The following is a 21,973-nucleotide window of genomic DNA, read 5'->3' on the forward strand; positions in this document are numbered from 1 at the left end:
ATATTTCTATAAGGTATTTGATCTTTAACATTTGAGTAATTATAGCTGGAAACCACACATTGACATTAAAAACCTCTTCTCAATATTGTTTCTTCCCTCTTAGGTGCTAGAGTAAGTATCGAGGGAACAGTTATGTTAAAGAAGGTAGACAATATTGATTTTTCCAAACTGCACACATTTGAAGAAGTGACAGCTGCAGCTAGCAATTCAGAAACTGTTCGTCAGCTAGAGGAGGTGCTGATGACATGGTATAAACAGATTGAACAGGTGAGCTAACTCAAGTAATTATACCAGATATGAGTTGTAGTCCTCATCTGTGTCCTAGCCATTGCATTTTTGTCCCTAAAAGTAAAGGGAAGAGGAGTCCTGCAGATTCTGTTATGAGACTTAACCTATTCTTGACTCTAGTGCAAAATCATTGTTCTCTATGAATTTTATTTTATTTTATTCTTTTTAAAAGATTTTATTTATTTATTTGACAGAGAGAGAAACAGCGAGAGAGGGAAGACAAGCAGGGGGAGTGGGAGAGGGAAAAGCAGAATTCCCACTGAGCAGGGAGCCAGATGCAGGGCTTGATCCCAGGACCCTGAGATCATGACCTGAGCTGAAGGTGGACGCTTAATGACTGAGCCACCATGATGTTCCTGAAAATCAATTTTAAACATTTTTCACTTTTAAGGAGGGAACCATAACAATATGGGTTGAGAGTGGAGAAATGAGTAATTAGGAATAGTTGTTGTTCATTTCCAATAGTTTGTGTATTGCTTATACTCTTCATAAGCAAAAGGAAGTAGATACAAGGAAGTGACTGTAATCACAGTGCTAGACACTAAATAAATAGCTCTTGATCAGTGGAATTATCTCTGTTGACCAAGAGGTTCAAACTAGGCTCATTCATGTCAGTACTGCAACTCCCTGATCAAATAAATTTTTCTCTGGCAGTAGGAAAAGCAACAATAGGAATGGGGCATATGTCAACATTCTGAGAGGTACAAACCTACACTGTACATACAGCCCCAAATCAGCTACTATGTAATTGCTTTAAACTGAAAGAGGACACTATGAACCAACACTCAGATCTTATTCATGAACACAGGACAGTGGAAGTAAAGAAGAAAATCTTCAGTTAAGTGAAGACTAAGATAAAAAAAATCTTGACCAAGCCAGAGTTAGAGCATTTTCAGTTTTACCTCTCTTAGAGCTATGTTAGAAAGAAGGAGGTAAAGTTGGAATGGAAACATTGGAGGACTTTGGAAACTCTAACTGGAGTATGGCGTGCTGGCCACAGAATTTCTTCCAGGTGTCACTAGGAAATTGAAGTGGGTAATTGGACATTACAGGACTTCTGTACTCACCTACTATGTCACTGGAGGAATTGTAAACCATTGTGGAAATTAGGGTCTGACCTACACAATGGCTGAGGAGATCCTCTCTAACTATTATGATCAATCAATACATATTTTCTTTCATAGAAATGAGCAAGCAAAAGACAATAACTTGAGATTTAGCAACTTGAAATAAGAAAACCAAGTGGGCAATTGCAACAGATAGCTCCAGTTAAGCAGAATCAATGCAGGAAATGGAAAAGATCTTTAATATGAAATAAAAATCTGAACTGTGACATCTAAAATAAACCTTGACCAATAAAACAAACAAGCAAACAAATAAAATAAACCTAATCCTTGTTCTTGACCTCTTGTTATATATAAAAATTAGTCAAGATAGATTATAGACATAAGTATGAAAGCTTAAATTTAAAAAACAGATACATGCAACAACATGGATGAATTTCAAAGATCCTTTGAGTGAACGAATGCAACCTTAAATAAGTAAGGTGAAAAATAAAACAAAACCTGTAAATGAACCAGAGGACAACACAGAATTATATTAATATGTTCTTAAGATGCAAAACCCAGGAACCACAAAGGAAAAAAACTGACATACTTGACTATATGAAAAAATTTATGAACTTCCATATGGCAAAAATTATCATGGGAAAAACTAAAAACTAAATGATATTCTGGGGGAAAATATTATCAGCATATATAACAAAGAGTTAGTATCCATAATACATAAAGAACTTCTATAAATCATTAAGAAATGAGCAATATAGAAAAAAAAATAGGCCAAGGATATAAACAACATCATTCAAGGAAAATATATGGAGATATTTGACCCGGGGGGGGGGGGGGGGAACAGAGTTGGGAGTATCATGTTATCTTCAAATATTTGATGGGATTTCATGTCATTGAAAGTCTCAATGTATGGTCCTAAATGGCAGAAGTAAGACCAGAATGTGATGGCTATAAGGAGAGAGATTTTTAATGTTAGAGATCAGGGTAACTTTCTCAAAGAATCCTCTCCACACAAAAAAGTTAGAATGTGCTGCATTCCTGAAACTATCCACTTTGAGGATGATAATTATCTATAAATAATGTAACAGGAATTAAACATCAAAAGAGTTGTTTGATTTAGTTAATTCTTTTTTTTAAAGATTATTTATTTATTTATTTGACAGTCAGAGATCACAAGTAGGCAGAGAGGCAGGCAGAGAGAGAGAGAAGGAAGCAGGCTCCCTGCTGAGCAGAGAGCCCGATGCAGGGCTTGCCCCCAGGACCCTGGGATCATGACCTGAGCTGAAGGCAGAGGCTTTAATCCACTGAGCCACTCAGGCACCCCTGATTTAGTTAACTCTTAAAGTCCATTTTCATTCTTTAATTCAGTGATTCAAGCTATATAGACTTTCAGCCATTTAAGAAAACTTGAAACTATCTGTAGTATCCCCTATTTAAGGAGATGGGGAAGACTGTGATAAGATCAGGAAAGAGTTCCATACATCATGGTTAAAATTAAAAGCAAATAATTATTTCATGAATTAAAGAATGCACCTTCATAGGTCTAAAAAATCAGCTATGTATTTTACCTCTTTGTATTCTTAAAACATTACATCACAATTTAAATTATGTCAAGTTACGGGACTCCTGGGTGGCTCAGTTGGTTAAGGGTTCAACTCTTGATCTAAGTTCAGATCTTGATCTCAGGGCTGTGAATTCAAGCCCCTTGTTGGGTTCCATGTTGGGAGTGGAAGCTACTTAAAAATAAATAAATAAATAAATAAATAAATAATGTAACATTATAAACATAAAAAGTACAGAAAATAACATAACAATGACTCCTGAAAACAAAGACTCTTGAGATTAAACAGATACTGTTTGCCACATTTGCTTCTGATCTGTTTTATTTTCACAAAAGCCTCCAGCCCATGCCATTTCCCTCCCTCTGTATTACCACTGTCCTGATGTCTTTGTCTTCTTTCATTCCCCTGAAAGTTTCAGACTTTGATTGTGTTTGCATACTTACAAGCTTTAAATTATATATAAAAATAAATTATGTATATATATATAAATACAGAATATATATTTATGATTAAAATCTTTACACAAATGGTATAACACCATTAAATATCATTTTACAGTTTATTTTTTTCTCATTTAGTATTCTCTTTCATCTATGTTGGTTCAAGTAAATTAAATTGTTCACTTAATTACTGCCTGATATTCCTCTATAAAGAAGTCAGTTTGCTATATAATTTTTCACACATTAAGGACACATATAAATCATGTCTAATATCCTCTGTTAAAGGAGGTAAAGAGGTTTATTCATCCATTCCCTCAGAAGAACAGTTTTTTCTATCTTTTCTTTCTTCTTCTTTTTTGCTATTACAAACAATAATAATACATATTCAGTGAATACTTCTGTTCAGATCTCCTTTGCACATATTCCAGAATTTCTCAGTGGAATTGCTGAGAGAAATAGTATATAAATCTTTACTGGATATTACAAATCCCTTCAAGTAGTGGTTATATTAACTTATTTTTACAGAGCATATGAGAGTTCCCATTTCTTCAGATCTTTTGTTACACTTACGATTGTTAGACTTTTAATCTTTGCCAGGATGTTGGGTGTGAAATGATATCTTATTTTGCATTCCTCTGACTTCTGTTGAGGGTTGAGCACATTCGGTGACTATATAGGTTTCCTCTTTGTTGAGTTCCTTGTTCACATCCTTTGTTGATTCCTTTAGTTCAGATTGCTTGATGATATATTACTGAAATGTTGGAGTTTAAATAATATTTTCCAGATGTTAAATCCTTTGTTGGTCCACAAGTGTCCTACATTTGGTATGGTGTTTTTAGTCATGTGAAAGTTTTACATTTTAATGTACATTTATTAGTTACAAATTGTAATTTAGCTTCAACTTAGTTACCTCCAGTGGCTAGGAACTTCATGCTTTTTTGTATTTTACTTAAGAAACCTTTGTTTAGTATTACGAAGATATTCTCTTAAGTTATTTATTTATTTAAAATAGCGAAACCTACAGAAATGAGTACAATGAAAGAAATGAATTATTGTAAAGTGAGCATTCATGTAACTTTTTGCACAAGAAGCAGCATTACCAACACCTTAAAATCCCCATGCAGTCCTCTTCCCAGTTTCAACTCCCTTTTCTTCCCCCTACTGGTAACCATTTCCCTGACAATTACGGTATTCAGTTGCATGCTTTTACTTTATAATTTTACCCTCATCTTGTATATTTTCTTTAAAAGCTTTGCCATGCTGTTTATAATATTTAGGCTTTTAATATATCTGGAATTATTTATGTGTGTATGTGTGTGTTTATGTAAGGTAGGAAATTAATTTTGTTTTTTTTTCCATATAGTTAGCCAGTTTTCCATATAGTTGTCCTAAAATTGAGCTGTTTAATTAACAGCCTATTGTTTCCTTTCTAAAATTTTATTTATTTATTTAAATTAAATTAATTAACATTTAGTGTACTATTAGTTTCAGAGGTAGAGTTCAGTGATTAATCAGTCTTATATAGTACCCAGTGGTCATCATATCATTTGCTCTCCTTAATGCCCATCACTTGGTTATCCCATCCTTATTCCCCCTCCCCTCCAGCTACCCTCAATTTGTTTCCTGTGATTAAGAGTCTTTTGGCGTGCTTAGGTGGCTCAATCAGTTATGCGTCTGCCTTCAACTCAGCTTGTGATTTCAGGGTTCTGGGATTGAGTCCCACATCAGCCTCCTTGTTCAGTGGGGAGCCTGCTTCTCCCACTGTCTCTGCCTCTCTCTCTTTCTGTCAAATGAATAAATCTTTTAAAAAAAGAGTATCTTCCAGCAATTACACTACTGGGTATTTACCCTAAAGATACAAATGTAGTGATCCGAAGGGGCACGTGCACCCCAATGTTTATAGCAGCAATGTCCACTATAGCTAAATTATGGAAAGAGCCTAGATGTCCATCAACAGATGAATGGATAAAGAAGATGTAGTATATATACACAATGGAATATTATGCAGCTATCAAAAACCCCAAAATCTTGCCATTTGCAATGACATGGATGGAACTAGAGGGTATTATACTAAGCGAGATAAGTCAGTCAGAGAAAGATAATTATCATATGCACTCACTAATATGAGGAATTGGAGAAACAAGACAGAGGATCATAGGGGAAGGGAGGGAAAAATGAAACGAGATGAAACCGGAGAGGGAGACAAACCATAAGAAACTCTTAATCTCAGGAAACAAACGGGGTTGCTGGAGAGGAGGGTGGAGGAAGGGATGGGGTGGCTGGTGATGGACATTGGGGAGAGTATGTGCTATGGTGAGCACTGTGAATTGTGTAAGACTGATGATTCACAAACCTGTACCCCTGAAACAAATAATACATTATATGTTAATAAAAAATAAGAAAAAGGGGGTGCTTGGGTGGCTCAGTGGGTTAAGCCTTCTGCCATGGGCTTGGGTCGTGGTCTCAGGGTCCTGGGATTGAGCCCTGCATCGGGCTCTCTGCTTGGCGGGGAGCTTGCTTCCCTCTCTCTCTCTGCCTACTTGTGGTCTCCTTCTGTCAAATAAATAAATAAAATTAAAAAAAAATTAAAAAAAAGAAGAGTCTCCACATATGAGTGAAATCTATGTTAATTGTCTCGCTCTGATTGACTTATTTTGCTTAGCATAATACCCTTGAATTCCATCTCTGTTGTTGCAAATGGCAAGATTTCTTCTTTTGATTGGCTTCATAGTATTTCATTGTATATGTATATGTATATGTATATGTATATGTATATATCACATCTTCTTTATCCATTCATCTGTCAATGGGCATCTGGGCTCTTTCCATAGTTTTAGTCCATTTTTTCCTAACACATTAAAAAAAAGATTTTATTTATTTATTTGAGAGAGAGAGAAAGTGAGAGATGCATGAGAGGGGAGAAGGTCAGAGGGAGAAGAAGACTCCCCAAGAGCTGGGAGGCCAATGTGGGACTCGATCCTGGGACTCCAGGACCCTGACCCAAGCTGAAGGTAGTTGCTTAACCAACTGAGCCACCCAGGCACCCTTCCTAACACATTTTTAATAACACTTCTGTAATATGTCAAATTTCAAAATCCACTGTCTGTCCCACTGGTGTACTTATTTGGGTTTTACACTCATATAATATGGCTTTCATTTCTGTAGTTTTTTACTAACTCAATATTTGGCATGGCAAGTCCCTTTCTGTATTTTTCTTCAAAATTACATTGATTATTTCTGGTTAATTGTTTTTCCAAACTAATTTTAAGACTAGTTTGTCAAGTATCATAAAAAACGCTATTGAGATTTTGATTTTTTTTTGAAGATATACATTAATTTAAAGGAAATTGTCATCTTTATATGGTTGAATTTTTTCATCCATGAACATGGTATCTCTCCACTTATTTGGGTTTTCTTTTGTATGTTGAAAGTATGTTTTCTAATTTTATTCATATTGCACATCCTTTGCTAATCTCTAGATATCTTATCATTATTGTTATTTATTATAACAAATGCTCTTTTTTAGAAATTACATTTTTGGTTTGCTAGATGGCTTGTAGAAAAATACTACTGATATTTATGTATACATGTATACATGCAGTAATCTTACTGAATTATTCCCTTTTACTAAGTGTAAAAGTTTATCTTTAGATATTTTTGAATTTTAAAAATGTAACCAACCATATCATCTTTGATTTTGTCATTTTCGTTTTTCATTTCCAATTCTTATGCCTTTTGTTAACTCTACTTATCTTGTTTGGAGACCTTCATTAACAGGTTGAATAGAAGTGGGCAGTATTTGTGGCAAACTTGTCTTGTTTGGTTTTAAAGTGATATTTTATAAAATTTGCTGTAGATTTTTGGTAGATACTATTTGTCATGTTAAATTCCCTTTTGGGCACCTGGATGGTTCAGTGATTAAGTGTCTGCCCTCAGATAAGGTCATGACCCCAGGGTCCTGGGATAAAGCCCTGCATCAGGCTCCCTGCTCAGTGGGAAGTCCACTTCTCCCTCTCCCACTACCCCTGCTTGTATTCTATCTCTCACTCTCTCTCTGGCAAATAAATAAAATCTTAAAAAAAAGAGAAAAAGAAGGAAATTCCGTTTTGTTCTCAGGTAAGAGTTTTTAATATTATTATTCAGTGCTGAAAGTTGTTTTTTTATAAGCTCTCTTTGAAAAGATGCAAATAATAAGGATTTACCAAAGGAGAAACTATCATTTCTATAATCTGTGAATTCTTTTGATTGCAGGTACTTATTGAGAGTGAGCAAATGAGAAAAGAAGCTGATGACTCAGGTCCACTCACCGAACTGGAACACTGGAAGCGCATGTCAGCCAAATTCAACTACATCATTGAACAGATTAAAGGGCCAACTTGTAAGGCTGTTATAAATGTGCTTAATGTTGCACACTCCAAACTGTTGAAGGTAAAATGTCTTTTATTTTAAAATTTGTTATGTTTCTGAACAACCAACTGGAAAATTACCCTTCTTGAACTGCTTCTTCACATCATATAGTGGAACCATATACTTACAAGTGTTAAATTTTGAATAAGGCTTTCTTATATTCTACAATTATTTCCCAAAGTAAAAGAAAGAAGTATAGAAATATTTAGTTCTCAATATTTTCACACCAATTTTGATAATACTTTTGTAGGGTGATTGCCATTTATTTTTAATTTGTTTTTAAAACTGTGAATCAATAGAGGCTCAGGGGGGTAAAGAATTATATAGAAAGTCAAAAACAAAAATAATGTGGTCAATATACATCTCCTGTCCACTATTCCACAGTTTGGTTTGATTCTTTCTGGGTCATTTTCTTTTGCTATATTCTTCCTTTAAAAAAATCTGTATCTATCTACATCTGTATCTATGTAACTATATCTTTCCATCTGTACATATATCCTATTCTCAAAGACCCAAAGTAATGTAATGTCACAAATAAGTAACCCAGAAAAATCACTCCAGATAGAAGCAAGTCCAGTTTAAGCCTACAAACAGGATGTTAATTATAAACAGAATGAGCCTTCAGTTCTACTAAGTCATTTAAGGTATTTATAATAACCTTAAGTCTTTTTTTTTAAAGGTTTTTATTTTTATTTATTTATTTTAAAAGATTTTATTTATTTATTTATTTGATAGAGGTCACAAGTAGGCAGCGTAGCAGGCAGAGAGAGAGGGAGAAGCAGACTCCCTGCTGAGCAGAGAGCCTGATGTGGGGCTCCATCCCAGGACCCTGGGATCATGACTTGCGCCGCAGGCAGAGGCTTTAACCCACTGAGCCACCCAGCTGCCCCATAATAACCTTACATCTTAAATAATATAAGAAAAAATACATCATTCACATTTTATTTTTATTTTATTTTATTTTTATTTTTTAATTTTTTTTTAAAGATTTTATTTATTTATCAGAGAGAGAGGGAGCGAGCACAGGCAGACAGAATGGCAGGCAGAGGCAGAGGGAGAAGCAGGCTCCCTGCCAAGCAAGGAGCCCAATGTGGGACTCGATCCCAGGATGCTGGGATCATGACCTGAGCCGAAGGCAGCTGCCCAACCAACTGAGCCACCCAGGTGTCCCCCATCATTCACATTTTAGTATCAACTACTTTAGGGAAGATAGCTTGAATTTCTTGATTAAAATTAACTACAGTGATATATTTGGATATTTCATGATATTCTTATACATTTTTTCCTAGAATTGGCGTGATTTGGATGCAAGAATAACAGATACAGCAAATGAATCAAAAGATAATGTCAGATACTTGTACACTCTAGAAAAAGTATGTCAGCCTCTCTATAACTATGACCTTGTAAGTATGCTCTTTAAGGTGTAGTTTGAACAATAACTCATTTTAAAGTAACTTTATAATGTGTACTGGGAAATGCATACTGCAGAAAAGTTAAAGTTTAGTTTGAAAAATAACTCATTTTAAAGTAACTTTATAATGTATGTGTACTGGGAAATGCATACTGCAGACAAGTTATTTCAAAGATATACTTTCCTATTATATAAATATGATGAATTAAAAACTCATTTAAACCCACATTTAAATATTTGATATTATCATAAGTATAATCTCATTTGTAAGTTAAAGTAATTAATTAATGCATTGATGCATAACAAATTACCCCAGAACTGACTGACTTAAAGAAATAAGCATTTACTACGTCACAGTTCCCGTAGGTCAAGAATCCAGGCATAGCATAGCTTGAGTGCCTCTGCTTCATGGTCTCTCATGAAGTTGCGGACAAAATTTTTAGCTAGCAGTCTTGTCTCAGTGCAGTGCAGGCTGACAGCTAGAGAGTCCACTTCTTTTTTTTTTTTTTTAATTTTAATTTTTTATTTTTTAAAAGATTTTATTTTTTTTAAATTTATTTGACAGAGAGAGATCACAAGTAGACAGAGAGGCAGGCAGAGAGAGAGAGAGGAGGAAGCAGGCTCCCTGCTGAGCAGAGAGCCCGATGCGGGACTCGATCCCAGGACCCTGAGATCATGACCTGAGCTGAAGGCAGCGGCTTAACCCACTGAGCCACCCAGGTGCCCCGAGAGTCCACTTCTAAGCTCACTCATGTGATTGTTGAAGGCCCCAGTTACACAAGCACAATGAGACTTTCAGTAGCGTAACTTCCTTCCCTTAGGGTGAATGATCCAGGAGTGAGCAAAAGAGAGTACCCAACCGGAATTACCCTGATACCAAAGCACTTCAAGAAAAGAAAATATATTATAGGTCAACATCTTTGATGAATATAGATGCAAAAATTTTCAACAAATACAAGCAAAGCAAATTCAACAGCATATTGAAAAGATCATACACCTGACCAAATTTGAATTATTCCTGGGATGCAAAGATGGATCAACATATGCAAATAAATACATGTGATATAGAATAAAAGAAAAAAAAATCATATGATCATTTCAATTGATGCAGAAAAAGCAATTGACAAAATATAACATCCACTCATAACAAAAACTCTCAAAAACTTGAGTACGGAAGGAATGTACTTCAACTTAATAAAAGCCGTTTGGGGTGCCTGGGTGGCTCAGTGGGTTGAGCCTCTGCCTTCGGCTCAGGTCATGATCTCGGGTCCTGAGATAGAGCCCCATTTCGGGCTCTCTGCTCAGCGGGGAGCCTGCTTCCCCCCTCTCTCTCTGCCTGCCTCTGCCTACTTGTGATCTCTGTCTGTCAAATAAATAAATAAAATCTTAAAAAAAAAATAAAATAAAAGCCATATATGAGAAGCCCACAGCTAACATCATACTCAACAGTAAAAACTGAAAACTTTTTCTCTAAGATCAGGAACAAGGCAAGAGTGCCCCCTCTTGCCAATTTTATTCAACATAGTACTGGAGGTCCTAGCTAGAGCAGTCAAAAATAAAAAAGAAAAAAAGGCATTCAAATTGGAAAGGAAGAAGTAAAATTATTTCTGTTTGTAGATGATACGATACTGTGTATGGAAAACCCGGAAAAATCCACCAGAAACTTTTAAAACTAATAAACAAATTCAGTAAAGTTGCAGAATACAAAATTACATACAGAGATTAGCTGTATTTCTATGTATTAACAACAAACATCTGGGAATTCCCCAGGTGGCTCAGTTGGTTAAATGTCTGTCTTCTGCTCAGGTCATGATCCCAGGGTTCTGGGATCAAGTCCCACTTCACTCTCTGCCTGCTCCTCCCCCTGCTTGTGCTCTCTCTCTCTCTCTCTCTCTCTCATTCTCTGAAAAATAAATAAATTATTTAAAAGAGTATTTAAAAAACCCAAAACATCTGAAAAGAATTAAGGAAAACAATCTCATTTACAATATCATCAATAAAATAAAATACGCAGTAATAAATTTATTCAAGGAAATGAAAGAGCTATACCCTGAAAGCCATAATGCTTTGATGAAAGAAAATAAAGAAGACAAAAATAAATGGAAAGGTATCCCATGTTCATGGATTGGAAGAATGAATATTTTTAAAATTTCCATACTACACAAAACCATCTATAAATTCAAGACAACCCCTATCAAAATTCCAATGGCATTTTTTTTAAAATAAAGGAACAAAGTCCTAAAATGTGTGTGGAACCACAAAAGACCCCCACAAACAAAAACAATCTTGAGAAAAGAGAACAAACATAGAGACATTGCACTTCCTGATTTCAAGCTATACTGCAAAGCTATACTAACCAAAGCAGTATGGTACTGGCATAAAAATGGACACATAGGCCAACTGGACAGAAACAAGAGCCTAGAAATAAATCCTTTCATATACGGCTAAAAAAGTTTGACGGGAGACAAGAATACTCAGTGAGGGAAGAATAGTCTCTTCAATTAATGGTATTGGGAAAACTGGATAATCACATGCAAAAGAATGAAATTAGATCCCTATCTTACATTGCTTACAAAAATTAATGTGGGATGGATTAAAAATTTAAATGTAAGACCTGAAACAGTAAAACTCTTGGAAGAAAAAAACAGGGTGATATCTCTGTGACTTTGGTTTTCGGAATGATTTTTTGGATATGACACCAAACATACAATCAACAGAAGCAAAAATAAGTGTGACTACATCAAACTAAAAAGCTTCTGCACAGCGGGGTGCCTGGGTGGCTCAGTGGGTTAAGTCGCTGCCTTCAGCTCAGGTCATGATCTCAGGGTCCTGGGATCGAGTCCCGCATCGGGCTCTCTGCTCAGCGGGGAACCCGCTTCCTCCTCTCTCTCTCTCTGCCTGCCTCTCTGCCTACTTGTGATCTCTCTCTGTCAAATAAATAAATAAAATCTTTAAAAAAAAAAAAAAAAGCTTCTGCACAGCAAAAGAAATAATCAACAAAATGGAAAGGCAACCTTGAATGGGAGGAAATACTTGCAAACGATATGTTAGATAAGGAATTAATGTTCAAAATAGGTAAGAATTTGTTCAACTCAATAAAAAGAACAAGTAATGCAATAAAAAATGGGCAGAGGAGATATGAGGAAGTGGAGAGGCAACGTTGGGGGGTTGGGGGGAAAAGAATAAATGAAACAAGATGGGATCGGGAGGGAGACAAACCATAAGTGACTCTTAATCTCACAAAACAAACTGAGGGTTGCCAGGGGGAGGGGTGTAGGGAGATGGTGGTGGGGTTATGGACACTGGGGAGGGTATGTGCTATGGTGAGTGCTGTGAAATGTGTAAACCTGGTGATTCACAGACCTGTACCCCAGGGCTAATAATACATTATATGTTTATAAAAAAATTTTAAAAATCGTTAAAAAAACCAAACAGACAAAAATGGGCAGAGGAACTAGACGGATGTTTTCTCAAAGGAGTCATCCAAATCAATGAATACATGAATACATGAAAAGATGCTTAACATCACTAATCAGGGAAGTGCAAATCAAAATCACGTGTGATACCACCTCACCCTTATTAGAATGGCTATCATCAAAAAGACTAGCTAAGAAGTGCTGAGAAGGGTGTGGAGAAAATGGAACCCTTGTGCACTGATAGTGGGGATGGAAATTGATGCAGCCACAATGGAAAACAGAATGGAGGTTCCTCAAAATATTAAAAATAGCACTATCCTATGATCCACTACCAGGTATCTAGACAGAGTAAATGAAATTTACTTTGAAATTAGAATTGAATTAATTCTATTTTAAATTAAATGAAATTAGAATCTTGAAAAGATACCTGCACTCCCATGTTCTTCACAGCATTACCCATATTAATCAAGATCTGAAAAAAAATCTGTATCTGTCACTGGTTAAGTGAATAAAGACTCTCTCTATATACATATGGATAACTAGAAGGATAATGGAATATTATTCAGCTACAAGAAATCCTGTCATTTGTAATGGGTTTGGACCCTGAGCACATCATGTTAACTGAAATAAGTCAGAGAAAGACAAATAGTATATGATATCACATGTGGAATCTTAAAAAAGTCAAACTTGTGGAAACAGAGTAGAATATTAGTTGCCAGGGCTGGGAGTGGGGGAAATGAGAAGATGTTGGTCAGTGGGCTCAGAATTCCGGTTATAAATCAGTAAGTTTTGGGAGTCAATGTAAAGCATGAAACCTTTCATCCTTTCTTTAGATAGAGAAGGGAAGTCAGGGAAACTAGTATTTGTTAAGAACTTAGGGCGGTGTTTCCCAGTTTTGACTGGGTGTTGCCTCTTTTGTGAATCACATGTAGGTAGGAGAGTTGCCCCGACAGTTCTGTTTTTAAAGGTGTCCACCGTCTTGGGGACTCCTGATCTTTTGTTCTAGTCAGTGTACCACATACTTTCTATATATTTTTACTCTGTATGCACAAACAATCCTCATTCTAAAGATTAGGAAACAAAATTGGAGCATTTCTACGGCTGTAAGTCATGAGACTGAATTTGAATCTAGCACTGTTTGGCATTATGTGTTGTATTTGTTTCTACTTCTCCACGCTTCTTCTTCAAGGCATTCTCTAAGTTAAAATGCATTCAAAATAATTTATATTAATGTCTGATACACATATTCAGCATTCTCCATTCTAATTTTTGAAGAAATAGTCAAAGCCTCTACACATACGGCTGTTGACTATATGGTTTGGTTAACCAGAATTCTGGAGGCAGGAAAAATGCTGGTATCATCCTAGAAGCAGGGAAAGAGGAAGAATCTGTGTTCCATGTCATTTAGATTTGGCCGAGAGGGTTGTGTTTAGGGCTGGTTCATACCCCTCCCACGAGGGCCTTGGAGTTTAACATGGGTGGGGAGGGAAAGATGTCGGGCTGAGAGTTTTGAGCAGGTGCAGCTCTTAGGGCCATGCAGGAATCCATCCTCCATGAGAGAGAATAGGAAGACTTCCAAGAGCAGTCTTTAATTGAGTCCATAAAGACATGATGGATTTTACTTACAACTTATTTACACCCCTAGTACTAGCAACTCAGCTTCTGTTGGGGACCTTTTAAAATCTGTTTTTCATAAGAACATTTTGTATCACTTTTTAGGTGTTTGTGTGCATGTGACCACGAGTAAAGCAAACTAGACGGTATGGTGATAGAGAAACATGGCCATTACTTAGCTCACTCAGTAGCCTAGCGACTTGATTTCCTGGCTTTACAGCGTGTGCAGTTAAAATTTGTGTCTAAGAAAAATCAGAATTTTCAGATGTCACGTGTATACAGGGTTATTCACAAGAGCTGAAGATGCACATCTTAAATACACATATAGCTAATGCCTATTCTAGGAATACCTGCAAGTAGGTCTTGAGTGAAAAATAATAGATGAGGCACATGTACTAAAATATGAACATTTGTCAAGTGTAGTGATGGGTATAAATGATCATTATACTGTTCTCTGTGCTTTTCTATATATTTAAAGCTTTTCATTATAAAAGTAAACTTGGCAGAAAGGTACAGTGCTTTTTATTGTTATCAAGAACTCTACATTTTTAGGTGTACTACTTTCAAGTTCTTTGTTCAAGAGACTTGTTTAAATTTATATAAGTTTCAAATCTTTTAGTTTTGGTGTTCTTTTCATCTTAGTAGTTTAAAACTTTTTACTCAATTGCTCTAGTGTGGCTATACCTTATTATTAGTAGTATTGTTATTTTGTTGTTATTAAACTCTTTACATTTTCTCAGGCAGGAATGTTTCAAACATTATCTTTGAAATTAAAGAAGTTCTAAAAGTATTGTCCTATAATTGCTTCCCCCTCATATACTCGCTATTTTTGAGATTTCAAAAATTCTATTTATCCTCATTTTCTTTTTCTCATTAAAAGCAAACAGTAGGGGCACCTGGGTGGCTCAGTGGGTTAAGCCTCTGCCTTCGGCTCAGGTCATGATCCCAGGGTCCTGGGATCGAGCCCCGCATCGGGCTTTCTGCTCTGCAGGTAGCCTGCTTCCTCCTCTCTCTCTGCCTGCCTCTCTGCCTACTTGTGATCTCTGTCAGATAAATAAAGAAAAAATCGTAAAAAAAAAATAAATAAAAAAATAAAAGCAAACAGCAACTGCTGTTTGTAACTCACATTTGAGCAGGAAAAGTGCAGAGGACTCATACTTCCATTTCTTGTAGATAAATTTTGTGAATTTTGTGTTTAATGTTTCATTTTATTATCTTGGTGTTACAATTTCTGCTATTGGCATATCTATCATCATGTATTTTACATACAAAGTATCTGAACACTGTGTATAGATAGGTAAGAACTGTGTGCTCAAGGAGCTTCTATTGTAAATGATGTTTAAAATTTAGATGGAGGGCATTTTCCTGATGGAGCCATTTGATGCCATCTCTGAGTCTTCGTCACTGGAATTATGGGTACTTTGTAGACTTGCCTTATTGAGAGTGGAAGGGTCCCCTCCTAGGTTTATTTTTATTACACTCTTCTTGACATACAGATAACACATATAATATGAATTCTGACATACAAGGTTTCCTGCAAAGTAATGATATTAATTTTATAAACCACATACCATTGAGCTAATTATGTCATAGTTATAGCTCATACCTAGGACACCCAGTACACTAATTAGTAATTGTTATTTCTAGGGTGCCTGGGTGGCTGAGTCGATTAAGCATCTAACTTCAGCTCAGGTCATGATCTCTGGGTCCTGGGATTAAGCCCTGCGTTGGGCTCCCCACTGGGGGGAAAGCCTGCTTCTCCCTCTTCCTCTGCCTGCTGCTCCCCCTGTTTGTGCTCTCTGTCAAATAAATAAATCTTTAAAAAAAAGGTTGTTATTTCTGGTTTTATTTATTTTATCACCATTAAAACATCTTTCATATATTTTATACTGTCCTAGCAATTAAGAGACAACCTCCTTGTGGGAATGCCATTGACCTTACCTGTTCTTCCAATCTGATTTGCATCATAGTTAAAAGCATGGTCTCAAAATCTCAGGCACATAACTGTGGTTATGTAACAGTTGTAGAAACCTAGACAAGGTGTTTAACTTCCCTAGGTCTCTATTTTCTCATCCGCACAATGGGAATAATCATACTTTATTTGATAGGTTCTAAGACAGTAATCTTTTTTTCCACATTTAACATTCTTGTATTCAGAGCACATCTCATAGTTTCTCTAGTTTTATGAATCGTTGTGGATGTGCCCTAACAGGATCTTAGATTATCAGTTCTCCCCTTGGGTAGTATTTTTTGTTTTGTGAATTTGTGTGAATACAGGTTGCTGTGCATAAGTAACTAGACTGTGGTACAAATTCTCAGGATAGTTTATTTTCCCAGCCTACCCAAGGAGCAAAAAATATGGACACAGAAGCTTTGTTTCCGTCATTTTCTCCATGGCTGGTTTATTTCCTGATTACCTTTACAGAAGGCATACAGCTCATTGGTGACTTAGTTTTATGCAGGGGTGAGGGTGGTTAAGGCTCCCCATCTTGAGCATTTTTTTTCCTTCCTCAGTAGCATGTAAAGAATTGGTGCAGTCTTGCGATGATCAAACCTACCTTAAATGGCTCATTATTAGCATAAATGAAGGTAATATGAGAAGCTCTTTTCCTGGTACCTGGCCCACAGGAAGCATTCAGTATGTGTCAGTGATGCTTTATCTCTCTGTTGCACTCGATTTCCTTTGCTGTATACTGATACATTTGTTTCACTGGTTTGTGTGCATCTCTCCCACTCTGCTGTGACCTCCTCCAGAAGTTCCCCTATACTTGAATTTCTCCCGATACCCTCTGAAACGAGTGGCATTGAGTAGGCTTGCTGAAAGGTGAATCAAATTGACTTAATTGGAAATGAGTTGTAGTTTGATCTCTGTCTTTAACTGGCTTTCTGACCACAAGCAAGTCTTTTTACCCTTCAAGATACCAAGTTTCTTCATCTTTAAAAAGACACCTAGATGGTTCAGCGGTGAAGTGTCTGCCTTTGGCTCAGGTCCTCCAGTTCCTGGGATTGAGCCCCGTGTCGGGCTCTCTGCCCAGTGGAGAGCCTGCTTCTCCCTCTCCTTCTGTCCCTCCCCTGCTCATGTTCTCTCTCTCTCTCTCACTCTCGCTCTACCTCAAGTAAATAAATAAGATCTTTTTTTAAAAAAAAGGTCATCTTGAACTATTAATCCTTAAAATTACTTGCACCTCTAAAATTGTATTTTTAAATAAACTTTTAAATTTAGATGTACAGAAAAGTTACAATGATAGTACAGAATTCTCTTCACCCAGTTTCTTCTGTTAGGATCTTGTATTACCATGGTACATTTGTCAAAACTGATGTCCTTTCTCTCTTCCAAGATCCAGTCTAGGGTGCTACATTGCCTTTAGTAACATTTGACTCTAAGATAAAAGTGTTACACTATTTTATCTGTGGTTAGAGTTTTGAATATTATAGGATATTGGTTATTAAAACTATAAATATATGATGGAATTCACTTAATATATTTCAATTTTAGGTTTCCATGGCTCATGGAATACAAAATTTGATTAATGCCATCAGAATGATTCACAGTGTGTCACGGTATTATAATACCTCAGAGAGAATGACCTCACTGTTTATCAAGGTAAGTTTCCAAGGGAAGAAATCACAAATGTAACCTTGTAAAAAAGCTAACAGTATTTTCCCTCTGGGCCAGGGAAGGGAAATGGGAAGTTTGGGTGCCTCTCAGAATTCTGGATTTGAATACTTCCAGGGGACAAGAAAAGAAAGTTGTACTTCATTGAAGGCTACCTTTTTCTTGTCAGAGGTAAGCCCTCAGGCTTTTTGTTTAAATGTAGCTGGTCCTCTCCCTCTCCCCTCTCCCCTCCCCCCTCTCCCCTCCCCCCATCCCATCTCCTTTCCTTTCTTTCTTGTCCTATCTTATTCTCTCCTTTCCCCTTTCTCCTTTCTTGTCTTTTCCATTTCTTTCTCCTTTCCTTTTCTTCTTTTTTCTTCCTTCCTTTCTTTCTTAGAGAGAAGTGGTGGGGAGGGGCAAAGGGAGAGGGAGAGAGAGAATCCTAAGTAATCTCCATACTCAGTGCGGAGCCTGACATGGGGCTCAATCTCATGACCTGGAGATCATAGCTGGTGCTTTTCTAATTTATTCATTCCAAATAGTTCTGCTAAAGAGCTAAGAATTATGTGCATGATCAACAACACTTCTTTAGCTACTCCCACCAGCACTGTAATTTGTGTAAAATCTTCCTCTGTCGTGACATATGGTTCATTACCTAAATAATTTGAAAAGCCATCCAACAGATACATGAATAAAATTTCTTTGTGATGCAAGCAAAACATAAACACATAAAATAACAGTCACATCTCAATTCTCTTTTTAAAAAATCAATTAGTAGGGGCGCCTGGGTGGCTCAGTTGGTTAAGTGGCTGCCTTTGGCTTGGGTCATGATCCCAGAGTGCTGGGATTGAGCCCTGAATTGGACTCCCTGCTCCGTGGGGATCCTGCTTCTCCCTCTCCCTCTGCCTGCTGCTCTGCCTACTTGACTCTCTGTCAAATAAGTAAATAAAATCTTAAAAAAAATCAATCAGTAGATTTAATCACTATCCATCTCTTAAATAAGGCAAAAATGTTAGGATTTCCCCCCATCACCTATGTCTTTCTTGCTATATATGTCCCACGCTGAGATTTCTTGTTCCATATTTTTAAAAACATTTATAAACCATTTTGTCTAATATTTTGTGAACATTATGAATCCATGTGTGTTCAGAATAAAATTCAAGCATTGCTAGTTTCTTTGGTCACCTCCATTTTGTGATTTTCACATCTTCCTCCTTCTTGGATTCACTATTTCTTCAGCCAAGAAGTATTCTCAAGTGGTTCTTTCAGAGAGGGTCTATATGTGGTAAACCTCTGAATTCTTGCATGTCTGAAAATAACTTCATTTTTGTCCTGCCACTCAATTTTAGTTTCACTGGGATTCCCAGTTCAACATAATTTTCTCCTGGAAACTTGAAGTATTGTTGTCTCTTATTCAGTACTGTTGATGAAAAATTTATGCTAATCTGATTCTTTTTCCTTTGTAGGCACCTTGTCTTATTCTTTCAAGAAGATCTTAGGATTTTTTCTTTATCCTTGAACATGTAAAATTAATCATTTATTTTCTTAAGTGTTGTGGTCTTTTTTGCATTTATGTTATTCTATACTTTTGGATTGTTGTAATCCAGAAATTTTTGTCTCCATTTCTGGGAAATTTCCCTCTTTGCCTTTGAATTATTCCTTACCTGCAAGTTCAATTTAGGCTGTCCCCTTGAATCTAACTTCTATTTCTCCTAATATTTTATGTTTTGTTTTATTTTGTCAGTTTCTGCCATTTGATCTTTCAGCTCATTTGTTTGCTCTTCATTTATGTCCCAGTTCCTGGTCAGGTCCTCAATAGAATTTTTTTATTTTGATAATAACAATTTCAATTTCCAGGTTCTCTAGTTCTTTTTTTCCCCATGATGTAAAATACTCTTATATCTTTCTCATGGATTAATTTAGTTAATAAAAGATACCTTGAAGTATTTTCCATGTCTTTTTTTCATATTTCTTCTTTGTTAAGTTTAAAGCCTCTGTTACCATGTTTCTTTTCTTTCTTTCTTTTTTTTTTTTAAAGAGGTATTTATTTATATTTAGAGAAAGAGAGAGAGCGTGCGAAAGTGTGAGTGGGGGGAGAAGCAGAGAGAGAATCCTCAAGCAGACTCCCCACTGAGCACAGATCCTGATATGGGGCTTGATCTCATGACCCTGTGATCATGACCTGAGCTGAAATCCAGAGTCCAATCCTTAACCAACTGAGCCACCCAGATGCTCCACCAAATTTATTTTCTTTAGTTGCTTGGCGATTTGGAGTTGTCTGCCCATCTTTGTATTTAACTCCTCATTTGCCTCCCTGTTCTGCTTCTTGTGGTCTGTCTCTTGTGTGTGTGTGTGTGAGGGGGTAGGGAGTGTGAAGAGCCTTTTCTCTGACCTATCTTTCTGGGGTGCTGTAGCTACCTGGGGTATAGTCCACGCTCATGGCTCTGTCCTGTCAGCATATGCAATTGTTCCCGGCCATACAAGTTGCTCCAAATTCAGTGTGTAGCATCACAACCAAGGGTCACCTCCCATTGTCTCCCACCTTGAATATTTCCCATAAATGTTCCACCTTCACAGTAACCTTCTCTAGAATTGTGTTCTGGTTTTCCCTAGTCTTGTCTTGTCTTATCTTGTCTTGCCTTCCCTTCCCTTCCCCTTTCTTTTCTTTCTTCTTTCTTTCTTTCTTTCTTTCTTTCTTTCTTTCTTTCTTTCTTTCTTTCTCCCCTCTTATAGAGTTGATCCTCTGTGCTTTCCATATTTTAGGAATTCCCCCAAATTTCTGTGTGTCAGACTGTCCTCTCTCTCTAACCTCCTGACCATTTTTGTTTTTGTTTTTCTCTCATGATTTTAGGGTATGCGGAGGTGGTTAACTTTAAATTTAGTTTGTGTTTTGAAGGATGGTGAAGAATGACACTTGGATCCTAGTTAGAGGAAAAACAGATGAAAGGAAAATAGGGTTGACTTTGAAATGTATGGCCCTCATGACATTGACTTAAATGCAGCCAAAAATTTGTTTTCTTGGTTTTGACTAGAATATGTATTCTTCGTTTTTTATATTGTGATTTATTCATCCCATAAGTTTACTATTTATCTCAGTTTTACAATTGTGGTTTAAAAATCTTAGATTTTATTTCTCTCTTTACCTGTAGCTATTTTGGACTTGTATTTATTTTAGGTGACAAATCAAATGGTGACGGCGTGTAAAGCATATATTACTGATGGAGGAACCATCCACGTGTGGGATCAGGAAACACCGCTCGTATTAAAGAAAATTCAGGTTTGTAGAGATATTCTTATTTTCTTAAAATATAGCTTTCACCACCTGGCCCATTTTTACTTACCTTTGTTCATTCATAAACATATTAACTTTGAAAAAACACTGTACAGATTAGCACAATAATATAAAAGGAGCCTCGTTAAAATTATTGACTTCCCTTTATATTTAGTGCAGAATTCTTTAGGATAAAATTCAGTCCTTACCTTCATGACTGCCTGTAGTGGACACCACTTGCTTTCTCATATTCCCTGGTCCCCACCTTTCACTCCAGCCCCTGTTGATTTCATTTTCTTGCCTTTTTGCTTTGGCTGGGACCTCCATGCATTCTTAAATAGTCAAGGTGATTGTTGGCATCTGGTTTTGATCCCCTTTTGGGACAGAATGTTTCTGATGTTTCTGACATTTCCTCATTTTGATGTATTTATAGGTTTTAAATACATCTTTGATCAGATTAAGGAAGTTCTGTTCCTAGTTATAAAGTACTAGGAGATATTTTTGAAGTTATGAATGGGCTTTTAAGAAATGTTTTTCTGCACATATTTATTGAGATGCTTATTAGATTCTTCTCCTCAATCCGTTAGTGTAATGGATGACATTTTTAGTTTTTCTAAAATGAAAATTTCTGGGTCATGGTGTAAATTTATTTTAAAAAATTTTCATTTATTTATTTGTCAGAGAGAGAGAGAATACAAGCAGGGGAAGTCGGGGGCAGGCAGAGGGAGAAGTAGGCTCCTCGCTGAGCAATGAGCCCAATACGGGACTTGATCTTAGGACCCTGGGAATCATAACCTGAGCTGAAGGCAGATACTTAACTGACTGAGCCGCCCAGGCATCCCGTGGTGTAATTTTAAAAAACTTTTTTAAAAAAACACTCTAACATTTGAGTTGCTACAATT

At 36.5% G+C, this 21,973-nt stretch overlaps 1 protein-coding gene across 6 annotated transcripts in view; it reads left to right on the forward strand.

The window, feature by feature from the left end:
- The window catches only part of DNAH8 (dynein axonemal heavy chain 8), a 342,799-nt gene that overhangs the window by 33,920 nt on the left and 286,906 nt on the right, over window positions 1–21,973 (forward strand). For all 6 annotated transcript variants that reach the window (XM_032339820.1, XM_032339819.1, XM_032339821.1 and 3 more), the window contains 5 exons: window positions 104–267; window positions 7,609–7,785; window positions 9,054–9,167; window positions 17,702–17,809; window positions 20,976–21,077. In XM_032339820.1, the coding sequence (XP_032195711.1) occupies window positions 104–267; window positions 7,609–7,785; window positions 9,054–9,167; window positions 17,702–17,809; window positions 20,976–21,077 (665 nt within the window). The remainder of the gene's footprint in view (window positions 1–103; window positions 268–7,608; window positions 7,786–9,053; window positions 9,168–17,701; window positions 17,810–20,975; window positions 21,078–21,973) is intronic.

This window comes from Mustela erminea, chromosome 4, assembly GCF_009829155.1.
Source record: "Mustela erminea isolate mMusErm1 chromosome 4, mMusErm1.Pri, whole genome shotgun sequence".
Taxonomy (NCBI): Eukaryota; Metazoa; Chordata; class Mammalia; order Carnivora; family Mustelidae; genus Mustela; species Mustela erminea.